Source organism: Medicago sativa, chromosome 7, assembly GCF_051527215.1.
Source record: "Medicago sativa cultivar Bolivia chromosome 7, Bolivia_mono, whole genome shotgun sequence".
NCBI classification, from domain to species: domain Eukaryota; kingdom Viridiplantae; phylum Streptophyta; class Magnoliopsida; order Fabales; family Fabaceae; genus Medicago; species Medicago sativa.
Window position 1 is genome coordinate 87,670,608 of NC_140755.1, and position 22,040 is coordinate 87,692,647.

The 22,040-nt window shown below is 32.3% G+C and overlaps 1 protein-coding gene across 7 annotated transcripts; it reads right to left on the minus strand.

The window, feature by feature from the left end:
• Positions 1-8,896: 8,896 nt before the first annotated feature.
• On the minus strand, positions 8,897-21,488 carry VLN2 (villin 2). 7 transcript variants are annotated; one of them, XM_085726164.1, is made up of 25 exons: positions 21,103-21,488; positions 20,976-21,012; positions 19,291-19,361; positions 18,998-19,097; positions 18,727-18,795; positions 18,407-18,643; positions 18,145-18,322; positions 17,693-17,825; positions 15,025-15,184; positions 14,793-14,946; positions 14,473-14,573; positions 14,229-14,387; positions 13,989-14,057; positions 13,841-13,909; positions 13,406-13,543; positions 13,178-13,306; positions 12,799-12,946; positions 12,662-12,675; positions 12,398-12,538; positions 12,185-12,310; positions 11,685-11,747; positions 10,549-10,656; positions 9,855-10,107; positions 9,545-9,777; positions 8,897-9,431 (listed from the first exon to the last, which is right to left on the minus strand). In XM_085726164.1, the coding sequence occupies exons 3-25, from the start codon at positions 19,344-19,346 to the stop codon at positions 9,318-9,320; spliced, it is 2,952 nt and encodes a 983-aa protein (XP_085582290.1). In that variant the 5' UTR covers positions 19,347-19,361; positions 20,976-21,012; positions 21,103-21,488; the 3' UTR covers positions 8,897-9,317. The 7 variants fall into 7 exon arrangements, with proteins under 7 accessions (XP_085582290.1, XP_085582288.1, XP_085582286.1 ...); XM_085726162.1 differs by having other exon boundaries at positions 19,291-19,391; XM_085726160.1 differs by having other exon boundaries at positions 19,291-19,413.
• Positions 21,489-22,040: the final 552 nt, after the last annotated feature.

Sequence of the window (22,040 nt, forward strand, 5' to 3'; positions counted from 1 at the left end):
AACTTTTCATGCACTTTACTTTCAACATTTTATGTTTCTACTACGTTTTTTAAACCTTAAACTCTACTCCCTCCGGTCACTATTATCAGCAAAAATCAATTTTTTAGGTTCATTCATTAAATGATGTATTTGGTCAATAATATAGATTAAATACATCATTTAATAAATAAACCTAAAAAGTTGATTTTTTCTTATAATAGTGACCGGAGGGAGTAAGTTCATTATACGATATAGAAAGTATTTTGATTAAAAACATTCAATTTTTTGCATGAAAAAGATATAAAATAGTTCCTTGCTAGATATTCAAAGACAACTTTAACGTTGTAATTTATACGACATATGCGAGCAACGAGACCATACATATATTAACTCATTCCTTGGGTTAACACATCAAAATTTTACTTTTTTAACTAGTCAAAGACACACATTTTAAACATTTTATTTATTGGTGCTTATTGCTATACGCGCTCTACCTTCGATAATAACAAAAATTTCCTCAACACCACTATACATGATTTTCTACCTACTAAGAGTCAAGGTTAACTTATCCTGGATTCATGAATTTACTCGTCAAAGTACTCGCAATAGCTAGTAAAACCTTCAACATCTTACCATGTATATGTTAGCTAATTGGATGACATATGAACTCAAATTGAGTTTATAAGTGATCACTTTACAATTTAGTTTTATAGAGTTTGAATTAGACACGGTTTAAATTTTAAGATAGTATCATAACATATTAAAATTCATTCGATCAAATATTATCATATCATCGATATTGAGTTGCTCAGATCATGCTCAAAATGTTCATAAATTGTGTGCTGAGATAAGTTAAGTGTCTCACATGATATGACTTGAAGTGTGATTCAATGATATATGATTTGAAAATGTGTTTATAAGTGGTCGGTAATTTTCATCTTACAAACCGATTTTGTAAGAGTTGAGTTAAATCTAACCTAAATTCCAAGATTATTTAAAATAGAGTCAACTCTCGAGATGGTTTAAGTATAAAAAAAACCTTAAAGGCGAAATTTGAAATCCCTTAAAAACGTTGGAAAATTCTTTAAATAATTTAAAGTGAGCAATTGATATGGCTTAAGATGTGAATCATGTTATGCCAATAATATAATGATGCACACTAAGTATAAGTGCTGTCAAATTATATGATGTCAAATTAACACTTGGGAATCATGTGTATGTTGCACTAATAACGTGTAATAGGGGTAATTCCACTCTGTATAACTGTTAAATAGTCACGAGCCTCTAAATGAGTCACTATAATATTGAATGGTATGGTTAAATGTTTGAATCAACATTACAATATTATATTAAACAATTCAAAAAAACATTATATTATATTAATTGATAATCTTATCTCAAAGGATAGCTTCATGCACGGGTGGCTCATGAAGCCTGATTGATGACAACTCTCTAGCTTTAGCAATTTATTTATCTTGTGACTTTCTTATACATGTAGTTGAAGTATCTTCACTCTATTGTCCAAATATTTTTATTTTTTCAAAAAATAGCGTCACCAACACATTATCTAATTCTGTAAAAAAACTTCTTTTTTTTTTTATCTAACTCTATCTTTGAAAGCAGATAAAGAGCTAAAAAATGTAAAAATTATTGCACGAGTGGAAGGAAAATTCGTAGTTCTATATATTCTTTTTTTCATTTGGAACAAAGGAATAAAAGCATATAAAGTTTGCTAAATAAAAGTATAAAGAGGTTCCATAAAAAAAAAAAATATAAAGAGGTGGTGCGAATCCACGATTTTTGTTTTATGACTTTATCTCATTTTGAATAGTAAAGTTCAAAATGAGAAAAAAAAAATAGTAAAGAATATATCAATTTCTTTCTTAAAAAAAATGAACATCTCTATTATTATGGCTTTGGTGTACAAAAGGCTCAATTCATGTGACCAATTTTGAAAATTTGTGTCTCAAAATTCTTTATAAAGTACAATTGGAGTAGATATTGACCAATCCATTTTTTTTGAAAAATATTGAGTGTTAAAAATTGAACGATGACTAACCATCTTTTTTTTTAAAAGGCTCAAAAAGATATATATTAATAAACTCAAGTAAAAGTCCTTCCAACACAATGTGTACAAGAGAAACTAACAATTCAACATGGCCACATTACAAAAAACAACAATGAGAAGGAAGAAAGAGAAATTAGGAAACGATCGTTAAGCATGACAAATGATTATGCCGTCAAATAAAATAATCAAAATCGAACATAGTATAAGTCGATTTTAACTACAAGAAAGCCTGAAGCTTAACCTTTTCGCTTAAATTTTGAAGCGTATCTACCTTATGTTGAAAAATTCTCCTATTTATCTCCTTTCATATGACTCAATCACAAAAATTCAGGTAATGTTAAAAGTCAGCCGAGCATTGTTCGAAAATCCCCTTAAACCACCAAAGATGTATAAATAAGTTGTTTTGAATAAGCTGTTTTTGCACAAATAAGCTATTTTGTATAAATAAGTTGTTTGGAATAAGTTGTTTTGTATAAATAAGTTGTTTTGAATAAGCTGTTTTGGACAAATAAGTTGTTTTGTATAAATAAGTTGTTTCGAATAAGCTGTTTTGCATAAATAAGCTGTTTTGAATAAGTTGTTTTTTAAAATGAAATCGGAATAAGCTGTTTTGCACAAATAAGTTGTTTTGTATAAATAAGTTTCGAATAAGCTGTTTTGCATAAATAAGCTGTTTTGAATAAGTTGTTTTTTAAAATGAGATCGGAATAAGCTATTTTGCATAAATAAGTTGTTTTGAATAAGCGGTTTTTAAAAAGTCATTCTAATAAGTTGTTTGCATAAATAAACTATTTCGAATAAGCTATTTTGCATAAATAAACTGTTAAGAAAAAAATTATAATATGGGGCTTTATTAGGCCCACAAATAAATAAATTTTATAGTGGGCTTGACCCCAAATAATTCTTTTCAATTAGGGGGCTTTAATTTAGTGGGCTTGGTGGGGGCTTTTTTAAGCGGACTTTGAAATTTGGGGCTCTATTGACACCTCTACTAACCATCTTAAATTCAAAATTATTTTAAGTTGATTGGATTCAATATATCGAACGAAATGGGGCTTTCGGTACATCAATTTTCGAGTTATGTTATATGCAACTTAATTGATTACTACTTAAGGGTTAGGTCTGGTCCCCTGTAATAATATTAACAAGGGTTGGGAGTTGGGACCAATTTCTTGGCTAAAGACAACTTTAAATTATTATTATATTATATGATAAAGATCGAGGATGCAATGACAAACGTTGAGTAAGGAAAGGCTTGGATAATATCAAGAGGAAGTTTTTTTTTTGGTAGTGTTCAATTTTTATTTTGGTAGGGTAATATCAAGAGGAAGTAATATACATGTATAATGAAGCCATAATAATTAGTTTTTCGTATGAACACTTACTCTTTTAATTATATAGGGTTAAATCCATTTTTTTTTGTTCCCTTAGTTTCTCGATTGTGTGTTTTTGAACCCTAGTTTTAAATGTGCAACTTTGAAGTCTTTAGTGTTAATTGATAGTATATTAAAATGTGAGATATACATTTTTTTGAAAGGTAAAAATGTTACATATACATGTATTGTCGTATTTTTCTTTTTGGTTAAATAGTAACTAAATTCACACACACGAAATATGGAAAAATAGAGAATTTGGGATTCAAACCTTAGCTCCGGCACATAATGTCTATGTTATTTATCAATTGAGCTATATTTACGAGACTATTACCATATTTTTTTAATTTATGGTTTTTAACTAACCCTCTTGGGTTAGCCTGATGGTATTAACTTGGGAGAGTCTCAGATTCGATTCTCTCGGTGCTAATTTGACTGAGTTAATTTAACTTCTTAAAAAAAAGTATTTAACTAATTCAACACACATTTATTCAAAATACTCTTCTTAAAAGAAATAAAAGTATTCAACTAATTCAACACACATTTATTCAAAATAATTAAAAGAAAATGAATTTAAGTCAATTCATATTTTTATTTTATTTTTCGGTAACAAATATTTATCATGTATTTTATATATCAATGACAAATATTTCTCTTGTATTTTTCCACTTTGGAGTAAAATAAAATGGAGCAAAATTGAGTGAAAAAATATATGAAAAAAAGAGTAAAAAAGAAGTTAGAGAAAGGGAGACCTTGAGAGAGATTGAAAAAAGATAGATTGTTTTTTTAATAAAGGAAAATATAAACAGTAAAAAAAGAAAAATAAAATGGAATGTGAGAGAGAGAAAGAGAAGAGGTGAAAAAAATGAGGGAGAGAGGGAAAATAAAGTTGAAATGGATTAGTTAAAAAGAATAACATGTTGTTTGTTGCAAAAAGTGAGAAGAATTCAATAGAGATAAGATTTTGTTTGTTTAGTGGAATAAAAATAGAAAATTTAACTCTACTTCAATTATTTTTTATTTTACTCATGTGTCAGTTAATTAAATTGGGTTAGTTTGACAATTTATGTATGTTATTTTCTTAAATATATAGTTGAAGACAAATAGTAGCTATAAGTTATTGTTGAATTTGTCCCATGAATATTTTCAAAATATAAACTTTTCATAAAATGGTATGCTTTTATCATATAAGACAAATGGAGTGGTCATGATAGATAATTAGACTTCCTGTCTAAATTCAAAACAATCCAATTAATTAGCTTCTCTAACAATGTACCAGTACTCTATTTTATAATTAGTGTTAAGATAGAATGCCACTGCGATACTTAGAGAAAATGGAGTCTAGTTAGTAGTTCAGAAATATTTTTCATCTATGATGTTGATGTATCTTTCACTTCTAACATGCAATCAAATGCAAAAGTAGCATGGTCCAAACCTAGGTCTTGAATATTGGAATTTGCAGTTCAAGGTAGATGGAAAGCTCCATCATGATCACATAGACATGAACATCTACCCATTGATTGCCGTTTTATTGAAAAAAATCAAGTTAGAATATTTCACAAAAATGGAGAGTTATCCAAAATTTAGTAGAGAGGCTACATTAGGCGATATCATTTCACAAAAAATGAGGATGGATAAAGCAAACCTCTGAAATACTTCATTTTTCTTTCGGTTTTATATATAAGAGAAAATCGTGTCAATTTTAAAATAACATTGTGGCTGCAACAATCTAGCATTATTTACCCACAAATACACTATTTATTAATTGTGTGGCACAAAATTGTTCTTAAAAGCGAGACCTTCAAAATGCAAATTGTCTATTTATAAATAAAACTTATAGTTAAAAGATATAATTATATTCATACTCATGCGATTAAGAGTCCTATATTAAATGAGAGATGATTTAAACATATGTCAATGAGAGTAATCCTCCCTCACTTTACAAATCAGTTATGAAAAGTTGATTTATATCTAATTTAGATTTTAAGATATACACGATACAAATTACAATATTGAGATGTAAATCATAAACCCTAATCCAAATTCTAAGATATAGAGAGTACAAATTACAACATTGAGATGCAAAATTATAAACAATAATGTTATTTGAACACAATCCCTAAAAAAAAAAAGTTATTTCAACAAAAATTTTGACATAAATACAATACATCATTTTAGTGTATACATGTGTACCTTATTTGTGTCAAATCTTGCATTTGAATAATAGAACTGAATTATCAATACGAAAAGGTTTATATAGAAATGGCTTAAAAAAAGTTTATATCGAAATGGTCGGTTCTCTGAATAAGCTGATTCATTTTGATTGATTAGTGATGACCCCTCCACTCAATAGCTATCATATTTTTTGTACACTTTGGAAAAGTTCCAGAACCAATTATTCTCTTAAAGCTCTTAAAATAAGTATATTATTACTAAAATAAGTATATCCGCCAAATCCAAAATAATAAATCAAATCATTCGTTTTCATTGTTTGGTGAAGGGCAACTTTTTTTGTAGATTGGGCATGAATTAGCCAATATGTAGTTCATTAATCATTTCTATATTGTCAAATCAAACAAGCAAACAAACCTTATAGTGCCAACGATTCAATAACCAAATCTCCAAGCTTTGACTAATGAGTGATGACTAAGGGATTTATTATTTAGTCCTTTATTTTTATAGTTACACAATGTCTACGTGTGGGTTTTATTAACGTATACTACCTCCGTCCCAATTTAATTGACACAATTTTGTTTTTCACACATATTAAGAAAAATGTATAAATAAAGGGAAAAGTAGAATATATTATATTGGGAATGATAAAAGTAGTATTATTTAGTGTTATATTGTATTGGGAATGATGAAAGTTGTATTGAAAATTGAAATGAGTCAGTTATTTTGGGACACTTTTTTTTAGAAAATAGGTCAGTTATTCCGGGACGGAGGGAGTATATTATTCAAAATTGTTACACAATGTAGGGATAACGCTAAGATAATATAAATAAGTTAGCCGTGACAAAATTATACATACAAGATTGTTGTATATATTTATCTAGGTCATATATAAATAATTAAAGAGTTAAATATGTTATTGGTCCCTACATTTTTCCTTCCTTTAAAGAATAGTCCCTACATTTTAATAAATGTTTTTAAAATCCCTACAATTTATCTCCGTTACCGTGTTTAGTCCCCGCTGTCAATTTAACTAACGGAATGCATCACAACCACCTCTTCATCTCCCTCTCACAAGATCGGTTTCCTATCATTACTCCAATTCCAACCAACTTCATCCCCTTTCCAGATCCACCCAATACAAACCCATGAAAAAACATAAGCTTTAATGTCATAACCAAACCTACATGATTTTCCTTACCATATTTTGTATTTGTTGTCAATTTTTGTCTCAACTTTCTGTAATATTTTTTTGTTTGTGATGAATTGAGTGAAATTGGTAGTGGAGTTCATTGTTGAAATCAAAAGAGGATTGAAACTGGTAATGGTCTTCAAAACTTCTTCATTTCTCTTTCTCTGGTTCCATACACTGTTTCTTCAATTTAGGCACCAAAAACTATACCCAACATGAAAGAACAAAAAACCCACATGACAGTTAATACTCCATCTCCAATTTCACTAAATTGAGTTTGTAAGGGTTCATTTAAAAATCATTCGCTTCCTCTTCTTCCTTGTTAACAACAATTAAAAATCTAATAAAGAAGTCATGGGATGAAGGGAGAGTTCACTACAAAGAAGGAGATTGATTTCAGAATTTGGGGATTTAGGGTTTGATATATGGGTCGAGTTGTACTTCACCCATATTCTTCAATCCAACCAATTTAAGAAGAAAAAAAAGAAAAAGTATTGAAACATCACCATTCCGTTAGCTGTCTATGAAAAACTTGACGGCGGGGACTATACACGGTAACGGAAACAAAATGTAGGGATTTTAAAAACATTTATTAAAATGCAGGGACTATTCTTTAAAAGAAAGCAAAATGTAGAGACCAAAAACATATTTAACCCATAATTAAAATTATATAAAGTATGAGTTAAACTTCTTAAATGTATAGATAGTCTAAATGTTTTCTTTCAGATGAGATAATTTGAGGTGGAAAAGAAGAGGTGTAGAGGAGCGAGTATATGAGAAAACGTGGAGGTGTAAAAATAAACTCTTTAGTTGTTTTAACTTATAATCGGCCCTAACATATGATTGGATCCACAAAGGATTCATCATTCTCGCATTGGAAATTATTCATAGATGCACCCTACATCTAATACTTCTACACCTACACTTTTCAAAATTTGCAAGTTACCCTCCTCTTCCTCTTCCTCCACCTCCTAAATCTTCTTTATTCTCTTGAAGTCCTCCTAGTCCAGCCATCTCATCTTCCTTCTGATTGCCAGCTTCAAGCAGATTCCATAAGTACATGTTTACAATTAATATTTGTATGAACTAGTTTGGGATTGGAAGCAAAGCACTTACTAATTAGTCAAACAGGGTGGATGGGTAACTCACTTGGTTGAGCTAAGGGATTAAAAGTGTTAAAGAGTTAAATGTCTATGGCTCAAATACTGGCAAGGAAGAGAAATGCTAACATAATAATTAACACACAAACATTTGCCATTAATTATAACACCATTAATGTATTATTGCATGTTTTATGCGACAAACTTACAAAGGATATATTCAAGTGAGGTATTTGTTAGCGAGTGTCCTAAGAGATTTGATTAAAAATCTATAAGTGAAGTTTTTTTTTGAGAACACAGGTGAAATATTTGTCAATGTAGTAAACACCATTTCTCCATACAAACTTACCTCTTTTAACTTCTTAAACAATGCCTTAGAAGTACTTATTAGCATTTTCCATATTTCAAAAGTTTAAACTCTAAGTCTGACATTAACAGAAGAACACAGAATGCATTACTTAACTATATAACCCCACCAATTTACCTATATGAATAAGGTTTTTCATTTCCTTTCATAAACAAAATTACTTCTTCTACTATTTTTCCTGATAAATAGTATAGATTTTTCCATTTCGTAAAGAGTTGTAAAACGGCGAAGTACCCGTAACGGATACACACATGTACCGGTATAGTACTTGTGGTACTCCATTTTTCCTCATTATTGTATTGTGAGTGAAATTTGTGGCTTTCTCCTATACATTAATATGACAATATAATGTGATTTGTGCTTTAGTTTCTTTGTTGTTGTAACCAAATCTAAATTTCGACTTTTTAAACTTCTAATGTGATTTTTTTGTTGTGAATTGAAGAATTTAACTCTTTCATGCTATATTATATAACAACACTTATGATTTTGTTGATGTACCCGTACCTTACTTTTTCTAAAATTGTCGTATTCTCGTACAGGTACCCGTATCGTATCGGGTACCGTACCCGTACCTATGCAATATAGTATGCAAATCAATTCCACTTTCCAAAGCACCACATTTATATAGTAGTTCACAACCATAAATAACAAACAAACAAGTTTTCATTCTTTATATCGAGATTCACAGTTTAACAAGCAATACATATACACCCGCCACCTAACCAATAACAACAAGGAAAAAGAAAACCACACCTTTAAAATACAAACATGACAAAATCAAAGAATAGAACCTGTCCACTGTCTTTGTTGCTACAACAATATGTGTGAACATTACAAGAGGAAGACATCAATTTAAACAGAGAAACTATAAATCAATCTCCACACTAACCATAACTACTTTCATTATAGGACAAAACCAAAATGTTATGCATAGGAATCCAAGTATGGTATATACCAAAAAAAAACCACACCATTCAACAGATAACTGCATTTCAACACAACTCAAGAAAGGTATATTCGGATGCCCATAAGCAGCATATGTGTCACTCATCGCATGTTGGAGTGTCTAGAACAAATCCACTTTTCTTTTCAGCATGTCTTGCTTCCATCTTGGTAACTTAGTGAATGCTTCTTTTGTCATTGCAAATACAGTTTCAAACTCTTCGTCTGACAGATACGTCTAAGTAACATCAAATAGACAAGAAAAGGGAAAACATGTTAACATCACTACATAGCATTTAATCAAACCCTATCATATTAAATAGCTCAGTTACATGCAAAACATGGACTAACCTCCCTGCGTTTAAGATCAACTCCAGAGAGATCACTCCCAGATTTAGCCTTTAATTGCTCATAAGTGAAGACATTTTGACTATTTTGACTATCATTTCCACCCTCCACATTTTCTTGTTTTGATTCTGAATTTCCATTGCTGCCAGTTTCAGAAACAAGCTCTTCTGTCTCCTTGGTTTCGGTAACTTCTTCACGACCTTCTGATTCAGAAGGGATACTTTCAGTTTTAGCATCTGCAGCAAGAAATCAAACTTGTCAAAGGATCAGAAAGAACACAATTGACTTATATAATATGAGCTATATTTCTCACCGAAAGTGCTGCCTTCCACAACAGGACTACTGCTTGCCACAGGAGAATTGTCAGGTGATGATTTTTTCTTTTCAGCAGTAAGAACATTAGAAAGAGCGGCTACTGCTGCTGCTCTTTGCGATCCTTGACCTCTTGGAGATCGCCTAGGTGTAACTGCTTTAGTTCCGGATGATGAACTAAATGCAGAGTTTAAGGCAGCTAAAGCTTCTGCCCTTTGCCTGTGTCCTCCTTGATTTAAGTTATTCAATTTATCCTATAGCAGTAAGAGTAGACAATATTAGAAGGAAGCACTAATTTCTTCTTTTCTGTTTTTAACCATCAGCTATGGTCCAATTAAATATTCTAATGTCATTTAAAAATCAGTGCTTCAGTAGCCTTCTAGGTTTCAAAGAATGTCTCCTAAAATCTGACATTTACACACAAATTTTTAACGCATCCAAGAGAAGTTTTGGTCAACCACTGGAGCATATTCCAAAATGCGTTCAATGCCACTACAATAAATTTATTAGTGCAATTTCTCCCAAATCCCAACAAATAAGGATGGCGAGCATTCATTTAAAAAATTGAAGGGATGTGTATGGGCTACTTAAATATACATTAGGGGGAAGGTGACTGTGATTTCCCAACAAAAAGGAATACGGTATATATTTGATTGAACGCCTTGTATTAACATGTGCTAATCAAGTTGCCATACCGGACTGGGAGATGCCTCAGGAGATGAATTGAATGCATTATTTAAGGCAGCCAAAGCTTCTGCTCTTTGTCTTGGTCCTCCCCCTTGACTTGATCCATTAGATTTTTCCTGTCAAAAGATTCAGCAGTCTAGTTAAGCATAAAGAGCTACAAGCGAGAAACCTTGTAAATAAGAAACAAGAATCGTAAATAGATCGGACACTTAAACTACACCAAATGATATAAGAAAATCAGGATTAACATAAATTAATATTGTAGAAAGAATTAAAACTCTATGTTTTAGTATAAAATAAAATAAAAAGTCATTTCTATAAGTAATTTAAAATTATGTAGCATAGTCATATTTATTGCAATTCTTATATGATCTTTAGGGCCGGTCTAAGGGCCAAGCAACCCAAGCAAGGGCTTTAGGCCTCAAAATTTTGGGTGAAAAAAAGGCCTCTAAAATATTAATTTGGTTATAAATATATTATATGATAGATGAATTATAGACATTTGCATAGCTTAATTGGTTACCAAAAAGGCCTCAATTACTCTTGGTCATGAATTCAAATTTTGGTCTCTTCAAAAATGATATTTTTTAAAAATATTTTGTTAAAAAATATATTTTTAAAGGCCACATTAAATTTTTTGCTTTAAGCCTCTTAATTTGTTAGACCGGCCCTGATCTTTACAGATGATGATATTTTTACCAGATTTACTTGACTTTTATTCTTGGCAAAATCATTACATTATAGAAGAGAAGTAGAAAAGGCAGGTTTTCAAATAAAAAAAAAAATGATCAATCATCATCAAAAGAGCAGATGACATCAAAGCCAATGACGAGAAAAAAAGAAGTGAGCATTAGTTACTCAATGCTTCTAAAATTTTCTCCCATTTTACAACCCAATTTGAAAGTCCCATGTCACATAATTATGAAAAAAGTACTGAACTGTAAAACATTATTGTAAGAAAGATGAATGGAGCTAAAGCAGCATGACATGAATTACAATATTCACCGCTGGATCTAAGCAACGCATTGTTCATGATAGAAGTTCACTTTATAGTACTGATGCTTTTAACACAACGAAATTGTAAGATTTTGCATAGTTCAATAGCCACAATTTTTTCCATCAAATTAACATGTCAGGTTTTTACCTCTACAGAATGACCAATTCCAAATAGTAATGCAAGCTTTTTCATGAATGAGTTTCCTTGAACCTGCATTTTATCACAAAGAAATTGAATACATAATCAGTACGCGACCAATAACTGGCCTTAAGGTTTAAAGAAATATTTACAAAAATGTCATCTTGTTTTCACTTTGTTTCTTGTTATAATTTTTTTTTAATAGGAACCGGAATAAGCAATTTAGCCTTATTATATCTGATACGCTTTATATATGTAAATGTACTAATAGCACTCATTAGCACTGTTTCATATTTATAATCGATCCTTCAATAGTTGTTTTTTAAAGATGGAAGCTGTAGCCTAAAACTTCAAAATTGTTGTCATCTATATTTGACAACAATATGTTTTTGCTAAACCTACCAGTTAACAATGAATTATATTGTTTTCAACCGACACAGACAATTGGAAAATTATAACATAAGAAAATGAGAAAAGAAAAGGGAGATCCTTGATTGTTTAGCACATACTGTAGCTTTTGCATGATCCCAAGAAAAGTATGTTGTGAAAAAGCAAGGTTCATTCCCTTCTGTTACTTTATATAGAGGTACATGAGGAGATAGTCCATCTAGAGATCCAGCCTTCTCTATGTATTTCTGGGGGAAATTTTCCAATATACGTCAAGAATATCAAGCAAAATAAAGTATGAGAAGCATAAGTTCTGATCTGTTGAGCATGCTTACCTGCGCAATTTCAAAAGCATTTTGCTTTTCTTTTGGATCCACACACTGACCAATCCAAACAAACACTTCTGCGTGCGTATCAAGTATGAGGATATCCTCTGTTAAAAGATCATCCTGTGAAAAGTTGTAAACCTCCTCTATCTGAAGAGTAAAATAAAATTAGATTATAGACATTGATAACTCCAAAGTTATTGGCTTAAGTGCTGACAAATTTCCTAGCAATAGTCTGAAAATTCAAAAATGAAGTTGCAGTCACAAACTCACCTGTAACTTTCCAGCTGCAAAGATATGCACAAAATTAATGAAGGTCAGAAGAACATTCAATTATCAGTAAACAAAGATATACTATTTTATAAAAATATTTTATAATACAGAGAAGTAAAATTACAAAAAAATGCTACCTTTATTTAATGAGAAAGTGAACAAATGCGGGTCTCTGACAATGTCATTAGTGACTTTCTTGCTAGTGATACTTTGTTTTCCTCCAACAGCAAACCAGAAAGTTGAGGTTTCTGTTCCTTCTTTAGCATACTTTAAAGCAACTCCGGGCTGCACATGGATATGTAACATGTTAACAAATAGAGAAATATTATTTGGACCGCAAAATTGTTGACCAACACTACACGCACACATGGTGTAACATGTTTGTTTAATTTAGTGGATGATCTAAAATTCAGTGACTTTATTAGTATTATTATTAGGAAAAAAAAGGTGACGAGAGAAGATGAAAAGTCCTACAGAATAGAAAGGAAAGAGAAGAGGATAAAACATGTAAGTTACCCTTAAAAATTCAGCAACTTTTGCTGCAAGCTGCTGCTGCTCAATGGAAGATTGGTTGCCATGCCAAGTAAAAACTGTTGAGCCAGATTGCAGAAGAAAACACTCGGTAGAATTCAAAGATGCAGCTACCTGAACAATAAAAGCATAACTTTGGTCAAGTAGTAGAGAAAAAAGTCCTAGCCACATAACCAAGGGGGACAAAAAAGGAATAATTTAATGGACACTTACTGCATCAACTTGCATTATTTTATTATTATGAATTGCTGTTCCAGAAATTCGAATAAGAGCGATACTCTCTGTTGTGTATGTCTCATCTGGTAGACCTTTATCCGCAATTAATTTTTTGTAGCCAGAGCTCACACCACCCTGAAAAAAACACAAGTCGGCTAAATTAATGAACTTACACAATCTATACATGTTACTTGTTGGGTACGGTTCAGCGGTAATCTTGTAATCTGGACTATAGTATTCAAACACAAAGTGTAATCTTTAAGCCTAAGCTTGAATGCAGCTACTCTGCAGACGGAGACGTATGCACATTCGGCCGAACTCCGTGATCAAATTTTATGTGTTCTCTATTTGCGTTTTTTCGTATTTTATCTTTTGAACCAGGGTTTCTGTTCCAACATTACTCAAAATAACATTGGATTTTGCAAATGATACCTTGAGGACCACCATAGGTTGGAAGAGGGCAACAAATTGTGGTGATTCTTTACCATCAAATATGCGACCCTGAAAGAAGAATAAAAACAATAATTTTACACAGTTTCAAAGTTACATCCCGAATTTGAAGAAATACACACTGCAATACCTGAACAGGTCTACCCTTTAGTGAGTTGGACATTGTAGTAGCCAACCGAGTAGCCATCTTTTGGTCCTCCTGAAAAAGGAATCATAAACAAATCAATTTCTATATAGTCATAAATACATACATAAAACTCCAAGCAACTAAAATGAGTAGCCACAGAAGTTATGAAAATTCAAGGAAACTTCATGTATTTTGTATGTTACATTTTTTTGGGTGGACTTGTGTATTTTTATATTGCATTACCTCAATGCTGTTTTTTCCAAACCAACTGCACAGGAAGTAGTCTTCCTTCCTCTCACCAGAGTGATAAGTGTACAACACTATGTAACAATCTCCACTATAAAATTTACCAACATCCTCCTTAGGTAATGGAGTTTTCGCACTTCCATTGATTATCCATACCTGAAAACATTAAACAATATTAAACATTGACTGGTATTAATTCATTTGAGCCAATAAACTAATTATTTATTTTTAATAAAAGCACCTCCAATTTTCCACCTCCTTCAAGCAAAGGTGGAATTTCCTCATTAACTGGAGTACTTTTTGCCGCTCCCTTGACACCCATACCTTGTTGCTTCAGCAAAGCTAGGAGCAGGAAGAAAAAAAAAGATCAAATTAAGCTAGAGTTTTACAAAAAAAAAGAAGGTCTGTATGGGTCTAAACTGTGACATCAAAGTTTTTTTATGTCTTTGCAACCGCGACTGAGGTAACATTAGCTGCATTTGACACGGTTTTCTGCAAGACCACAAAAGTTACTGTGACCGCAATTTAAAACTATTAGAAGTGAGAATAAATGGTGTGCACCTGCAACTTTTCCTCTTCCTTCTTCAGCACCAGCAGTATTAGCAGATCCTGATGGCCAAGAATCAAAGTTGGATTTAAATGAATGTGTCTCATAACCTTGAATGACCCTTGTTATCCTTGTAGCTTTTGGCCTTTTTTGACTTGCAACAAAGTCCTGAACAATTACTAAAATTCAATGACTCCACTTTGAATCATTCGTATTAAGAAGATAGATCCTGCAATATGGAATTACCTCAGCAGCGGTACATGCTGCTTTCCTCTCATCAACTTGTGTTACCCGGCCAACCCAGACAAACACCTCAGCACCACAGTCCAATAAATAGCATTTGTTGTTCTCCAACAGTGACTTTGAAAGTTCACCTTCCACTGGCTTGACCTCACCATCTGCAATACTGCAACCACATTTTCATAATCATATACACCCTCTTGATCCAGAAATATAAATGCACAGTGCACACATCATATAAGACGCATGAAAAATAAAACATAAACTTCAAAAGAGTTTGTTATACCTCTAAAAGTATTAAGCAGGAAAAAATAAATGAAACAAGAAAGACAACTTCACCTTCAGGTGAAATGAGAAGAATTAAAAAACCCTAAGTTATAATAATCAAAATCTCCATCTCCTTATGTGTATGTAACCACCAATATTTCTAATATATACTAATATATCTTATGAGAAGATTTCAAAAACCCTAAACGTATATATGCTAACGTATCTCATTACATTTAATATTCTAGGTGAATGGTGGGAATCTTATGGAAGTGCTGTTCCAACTTTGCAAAATTTGGATATTCGTGTCTTAAGCCAAACTTGCAGTGCCTCAGGCTGTGAACAAAATTGGAGTCTATTTGAGAACCTTCATTCAGATAAAAGAAATAGGTTGGAGCATCAAAGGCTAGTTGATCTTGTCTTTGTTCATTGCAACTTTAGGTCGATGCAAAGGTATTGTTATGTTTATTCTTGATTGACTATTTTAACTTTCTATATATACAAATGTATGTGTTAGATTTTATGTTCTGAGCAAATTAATTAACTTAGGAATCACCTGAGGCATCAAGATTATGACCCTGTCAATTTTGAAACACTATAACCATTCTAATTGGGTATTGGAGATTCTTAACTAATCAGGAGATGAAATCATTCCGCAATGGCCTTGCAAATAAGACTACCCAGCCAATTTCAGACGATATTGGAGTGTTTCTATTACAATTTGATTATAATTTCATCGTTTCACATCTGTTATCACTAGATGTTGAATTCTAATTTATAGCTACAATGATGTTACCATAGATCAATTAAATTTGGACGCTGATGACGATGATGATCCACAAGACAATACAATGGGAAATATGAATCAAAATGGAAGCAACGTTGGGGAAGCCCCTGAGTTGAACACAATTTTGACTCATTAGTCATATCATAAGTAAATTCTTGATTATTGTGTCAGTATAGTTATTTGAGACATTGTGTTGTAATTAGATTATTATAAAACCAGTGTTGTTTAATTACATTTAGAACTTATATGTGAGCTGTTATTATGTGAAAAGATTATTTGTAATTTGTTTAATTATGTACTAATGCTATGATCATGATTTAATTGTGATTTTTTTTTTGTTGGATTTTTTAAAGTATGGTATGTGTTAAAATCAAATAATCATCAAATCCATATATTTATTATTAGGATTAAAATCATATATTAGGATTAGAATTAGCAAATTATATCAATTAGCATGTACTGTATTTATTTGATATGCTATTATAAGTAGAGGTAGGTGCTGTCTAATTTAGACACACAAAAATCACCAATTCAAGCTGCTGTTACTGGTCACCAACATAAAAGTATCCCCACACAAGGGTCACGGAAAAGAGATGTTCAAGTGCTTGAACATCTCTTTTCCGTGACCCTTAGTATTGTATCTACTGTTTTCGTCTCTACCGTTTACAGCCGCCAGCTACTGCTTCCACACGTGTGGCTGTGTCAAATAATTTTTGCCTACCTCTTCCGGTAAAACCACCACGATCAAGAGTGGAACCACCCGATATGTCCAACCTTGAAGTTTAAGCTTCAGAGGACCTTTCACACACCCACACATGCCCTATGAAGTCGCTACGTTTTCTATCACTGCCACCGATTCTATCAACCGTGCGTGGAGGCATGCTCGGCGATATCTCCGTCCTAGTTACAACCTTGTTTTGGAGTTTCAGAACAAGGTGCATAGTTTCCTATGCAAACAACCATTTTCCTACATATTTTCTCTCTCCCCTACAAGCTATTCACATTTAATGTACTTCATACTGTGCTTTTCCTTTCCCTTGGTGTGTTTCTCTGCGCCCAGTTGTTATTTAAACAACCGAACCTTCTTAGGTTAAACCCTTTCCCAGTAATCAGTAATCACCATAGCCACCTTGGGATTCCTCCCATCTTTGCTACAGTCACCTACGGCCATACTACAACTTCACGGCCACAGCTTCCGACTTTGACACAAAGAAACTTATATGTTGTGAAATTTTTATTAGAGACTGAGTCATGGGTCAACTAGAGGCCCACTAGTTCTACCGTTAACCCAATGACTCAGTGTCTTAACCGAGTCAATGACCGGTCCGAAATTAATATCGTTGCCCAATGTACTTATCTCAAAATAAACATTCACTGTCTAAAATGCAAAAATAAATCAAATTTGAAGTAATGCAAGAAAAAGGAGAAAAGGGAAGATAAGCATGAAAATCACATTAGAGAAATACACTCCTACAGTCAGTGTTGACCCAACAAATAATTAATAGCCGACAAATTCCTCTTTTATGGATTTATCTTACCGTTACGTTATCTTTTCGAAACAAGTGATTAGGGAAGAAAAGCTCAGGGTGGAGGGGAGTGACCAGAATGAAATCAACATACCTGTAAAGTTGAGCAGGAATGGTCTCTGGAACAATATCATCTTCACTGATTACCTTCTTCCCAATGGGGGCAAAACCGCCAAAGAGGACCCAAAATTCACCTGAGTCTGACTCAGTATCCAACTTTCCATCATCTGCAATGTGGAATACATTTTTTAGTTTCAAAGAAATCAAAATACATATGTGAAGAACGGACATACAAAATTATATAGAGCAATGATATTCTAACAACCAAAAATCAACAACTTTTGTGACAACCACCAATTTTCAAAGGAAAAGTAGATAGTGACACGGAAACCAAAGCAATAGAGAGAGAAAGTAAAAAGATAATGTGAGTATGAGAGATAAAGTTGTCACATAGGTTGTCACAAAATGGTTGTTAGAATATCATTTCTCAATTATATAATAGGCTTTTCAGGAACTAATAGGAAAACATGCGCCTCGTGTCCTTACCAACAATTGCAACATTGCATGTCCCTTGATGATACTTTTCCTTCAACAACTGAATAACTTCCAAAGCCTTGGCTCTTTCCTGAATATTGGAATTGGCTCCATTGAATTGAAAAATCTTATCCTGAGTGTCTAAGATGAATACATCATCATGATTCAGTGAAGACCGTGCAAAAGGGATCTGCACAACGAAGATGTAAAATCACATTTGTAGCCAATGAATGTGCACTGAATTCAAGAAGCTAATGAATAGAGAACACCATGCCTGTTTTATTCTGACAACTCGTTTTCCTTTGCATACATACAAACGTGTTTGAAACTCTTCTTCTTCTGGTGTTTTGAAACCAGATGCAACACCGCCTTCTAATGGTATAATACATGGCTTAAAGTATGACAAAAACTTGTCAGATTCATGCCCTTGGATTTCCCTCCACTGCACTGCACGTCCCCCAAGGGCTGCATCAAGTTCAATAGTTTTAATGGCAGCAGTTCCAGCCTCATCCTACAAGGAAAAATCACACCATCAATAAGGATTATTCTTACAAGAGTCAAGTTGAGATAGGGAAGGTCGAAGTCCAAACTAACCTGACTTGTATCCTTTCCAATCCAGAAGTGAATATCAAACAAATAACTGCCTCCTTTGCCTTGTGTTGTCTGCAAATGAAATTTGTCAACACTCACCCATCAAAAAGTTGAAGCTACTTTGTCTATTATGCTGGTTATTTGTGTTGATATATAGACTAAACAGAACAAAGATTAACTGATTCCAAATCATTTATTCTCTAGTGTGTTTAAATATTGACAAAGTTTAGCAATGTATAAACAAATGTCATGTAATATTGGATATAATGTGCACCTGCAAGATGATGTAAGAATCTCCCATGTAGAATTTTCCATGATCAGATTTGGGCAATGGAACTGGCTGAAAATTCTCAATCCTCCATATGTCAGTCCCTCTACAAAGAAGTTAAGTCTAAAACCCTTCATGTAGATAACATATCAAACATATAAAAATATAATTAGGAACACTAATGCCTATAGTTGAGTATCATCAGTACCATTTTTTATTTGATCCCTATCGAAAAATATAAATGAAGAAATGTTAATTTTCACATGTTCTTTTATAAATCACCCTTATATGAAGGATACACTTTTTGGCCTACTCCTTGGAATGCTGGTTCCAACACTTTTGTAGCGCTAGACATGGCTGAAACTTCCTCCTAAAATATTGTTTTTTTCAGCAAAACTGTCTATAAATTGCAAAATAATTCACTGCATGAGATGAAACAGAGTTAAGAAAGTCTTGGCAAGAGAAAATCATGCATCACTTTGTCGATAAAATAATTGCATATCCTCTGACTCCACCATATCATTTCTTCGTTGGTTTTTTTTTTGGTGTTTTTAAGAGAAGACAATCACAAAAAGTGTGAACATTTATTATAGCTCTGACTAATATAATCATCTCTACAGTACAAACATTTACTTAATTGTGGGAGTATTATTAAGAACAATTTTTTAGCCCTATATCAAATGCACATGACATTCTTATACTTTCGATTTATAATATGACTTAATATTTTTTTAACTTGCATGCTAACTAACTTGAGGATTACTGTTGTAATCAGGCTTTAGCTTGCATTCTATTTGATATCATGATCTCATTCAAGAACCAACTCTTGTAAAACTCAACTTATTAGGTGAAAGCTCACAAATGATTTATATACAACATGCTTTCTCATGCAAAATCCCTTCCAGTGTGAAACAGACAAATCCTTTTGAGTAATCTTCAGTAGCAGTTACAAGCAAAATATGTCATCAGACTCTTGAAACTTTCGGTATCTTTTACACTCTCCAGAAACTTTCACTTCAAGTACAATCCTGATTAATGATACCTAGCCTTCAACTACTAGAGAGAGGAGTTTATGTTTTCTTATCCAGTTTCCTTTTTCATTCTGCTACATTGACTAAATATACATAAGAATACTCTGCAGTTACATGATTTTTTGTTTCACATGCTGACTGCTTTTTTCTTGGAGGTGATACCCAATTTCCTCATATGCACACAATATCTGGTATCTCTATCTTATTAAAATATCATGCAAGTAGTCCTTGTATATTTCCTGTATAGACCTACAATGTACACATTCTTTTACTGCCTAACCACCCCATCCATGTGAAATTCGAAATTTCTCAGTTCTCAGATTAGGTGGATATTGCTAATTGGGAATAGCATAATCAGGTTGTAGTTCCTTGCATATAGATTGTTGCAAAGAGTTCATCAAATAATTGGTCCTCCGCTAAAATGTCCTAAATCCAAGCTTATGGGTTCAACATCCCAAAATTTCAATTTCCTTCCATAAAACTATCTAAGAGTTAAAAACAAATGTTTATAATTGTGATAGTAATGCACGGGATTCCATCAATAGTACCCTTTGATCTGATCTAACAATCAGATACTAAGAACTGTCACAAAGAAGAAAAACATAAAGAATTTCAAACTAATAACAACATAAGCGATCAATTAATCAACTTGATTTGTTGCTTCAAAGTTGGATACTAAGATCTACCTGCCCTTCTATTCTGTTGATCATTTAACCATTTTTCTATCTCAATTAAAAAATGACAATTGATCAATGCTTGGTTAGCAAAAATAAAATGAAAATCATTAAAAATGCATAATGACATGAATGAAATCATGAAAAGAAACTAACAACAATAAGAATCAGATAATCAAGATGGACAAAACTGTGAATCAACAGAGAAAAGATAGATCAACAAGCATCGTAGTGATCACAAAATGAAAGGCAAAAACAAGAAAAACCCATCAAAATTACCACAATCTGAGGCCAACCCAGATCAACAATCACAAAACTGAATCAGAAAAACAAGAACTTTAGATCAAAGATCATACAAAACAAAGTGATATGAGTATGTGAAGAAAAAAGGGTAGAATGATCAGACCTGAGATCTCAGAGGGTGTGATGATGATGATGAGAGAAAGAAAGAAAGAAGAAAGATAAGAAGGAAAAGGTTATGGAGGAGGACAAGGTTGCAGAGCTGGCAATAAAGAGAGAGAAGAAGATATACAAAAAAGTGAATTATTGCTGTTTTTATGAGTGTTTCTTTCTCTCTCTTTAACTTTTTAGCCTTTTGAGATTTGCAATTTCAGAGAGTTGCAGAGACAAAGGTGGTATGGTATGAATCAATTATGACGAAGATGAAAATCAAAACTATGTTGAAATTGAAACAATATAAAAGAAAATAAGAAAAAACAAAGAAGGAAAGAGAAAGAAACGACCAACGAGGTTTATTTTAATAATTTACAAGGTTGTTTTATTGTGTTACATAAGAACAATGAAGGAAAGTCGTTATTTTAAGGTAAAAAAGATCCGCACACAGTGCAACCGTCCATTTTTGTTTTGGCTTTTGCTTACAAGGATATTCTCTTCTCTTTTGGATAATTTCATTTTTTATTTTTTACCACTCACTTTCCTTTCATAATCTCTGAACTAGAGTCATATATATCATACCTGGTTTTATCTAAGTTAGGCTTAACCAACATGGTGTGTGTGTCTTAGTTGGCAAATACCATTTCACTTGCAAGTTAAAAGTTGAATTATGCAGATAACTAACTACTAATGACATGTTATCTCGTGGATTTCCTTCATCTAACGTCATGCATGTTATCTGACCCATTTACTAAAAAAAAGTGTCCCAAAATAACTGACCCATTTCAATTTTCAATACAACTTTCATGATTCCCAATACAATATAACTCTAATTAATACTACTTTCATCATTCCCAATTCAATATATTCCACTTTCCCCTTTATTTATACATTTTTCTTAATAAGTGTGAAATGAGCCAAGAGGTCAATTAATTCGGGACGGAGGGAGTA

Coding starts and splice junctions, on each gene's coding strand:
- VLN2 (XM_085726163.1), bottom strand. CDS start 19,346: ATGTCTAGCGCTACAAAAGTGTTGGAACCAGCATTCCAAGGAGTAGGC. Junction 10,657..11,684: donor GAATTGGTCATTCTGTAGAG/GTAAAAACCTGA, acceptor ATCTTTTGACAG/GAAAAATCTAATGGATCAAG. Junction 10,108..10,548: donor CTGAGGCATCTCCCAGTCCG/GTATGGCAACTT, acceptor TTACTGCTATAG/GATAAATTGAATAACTTAAA.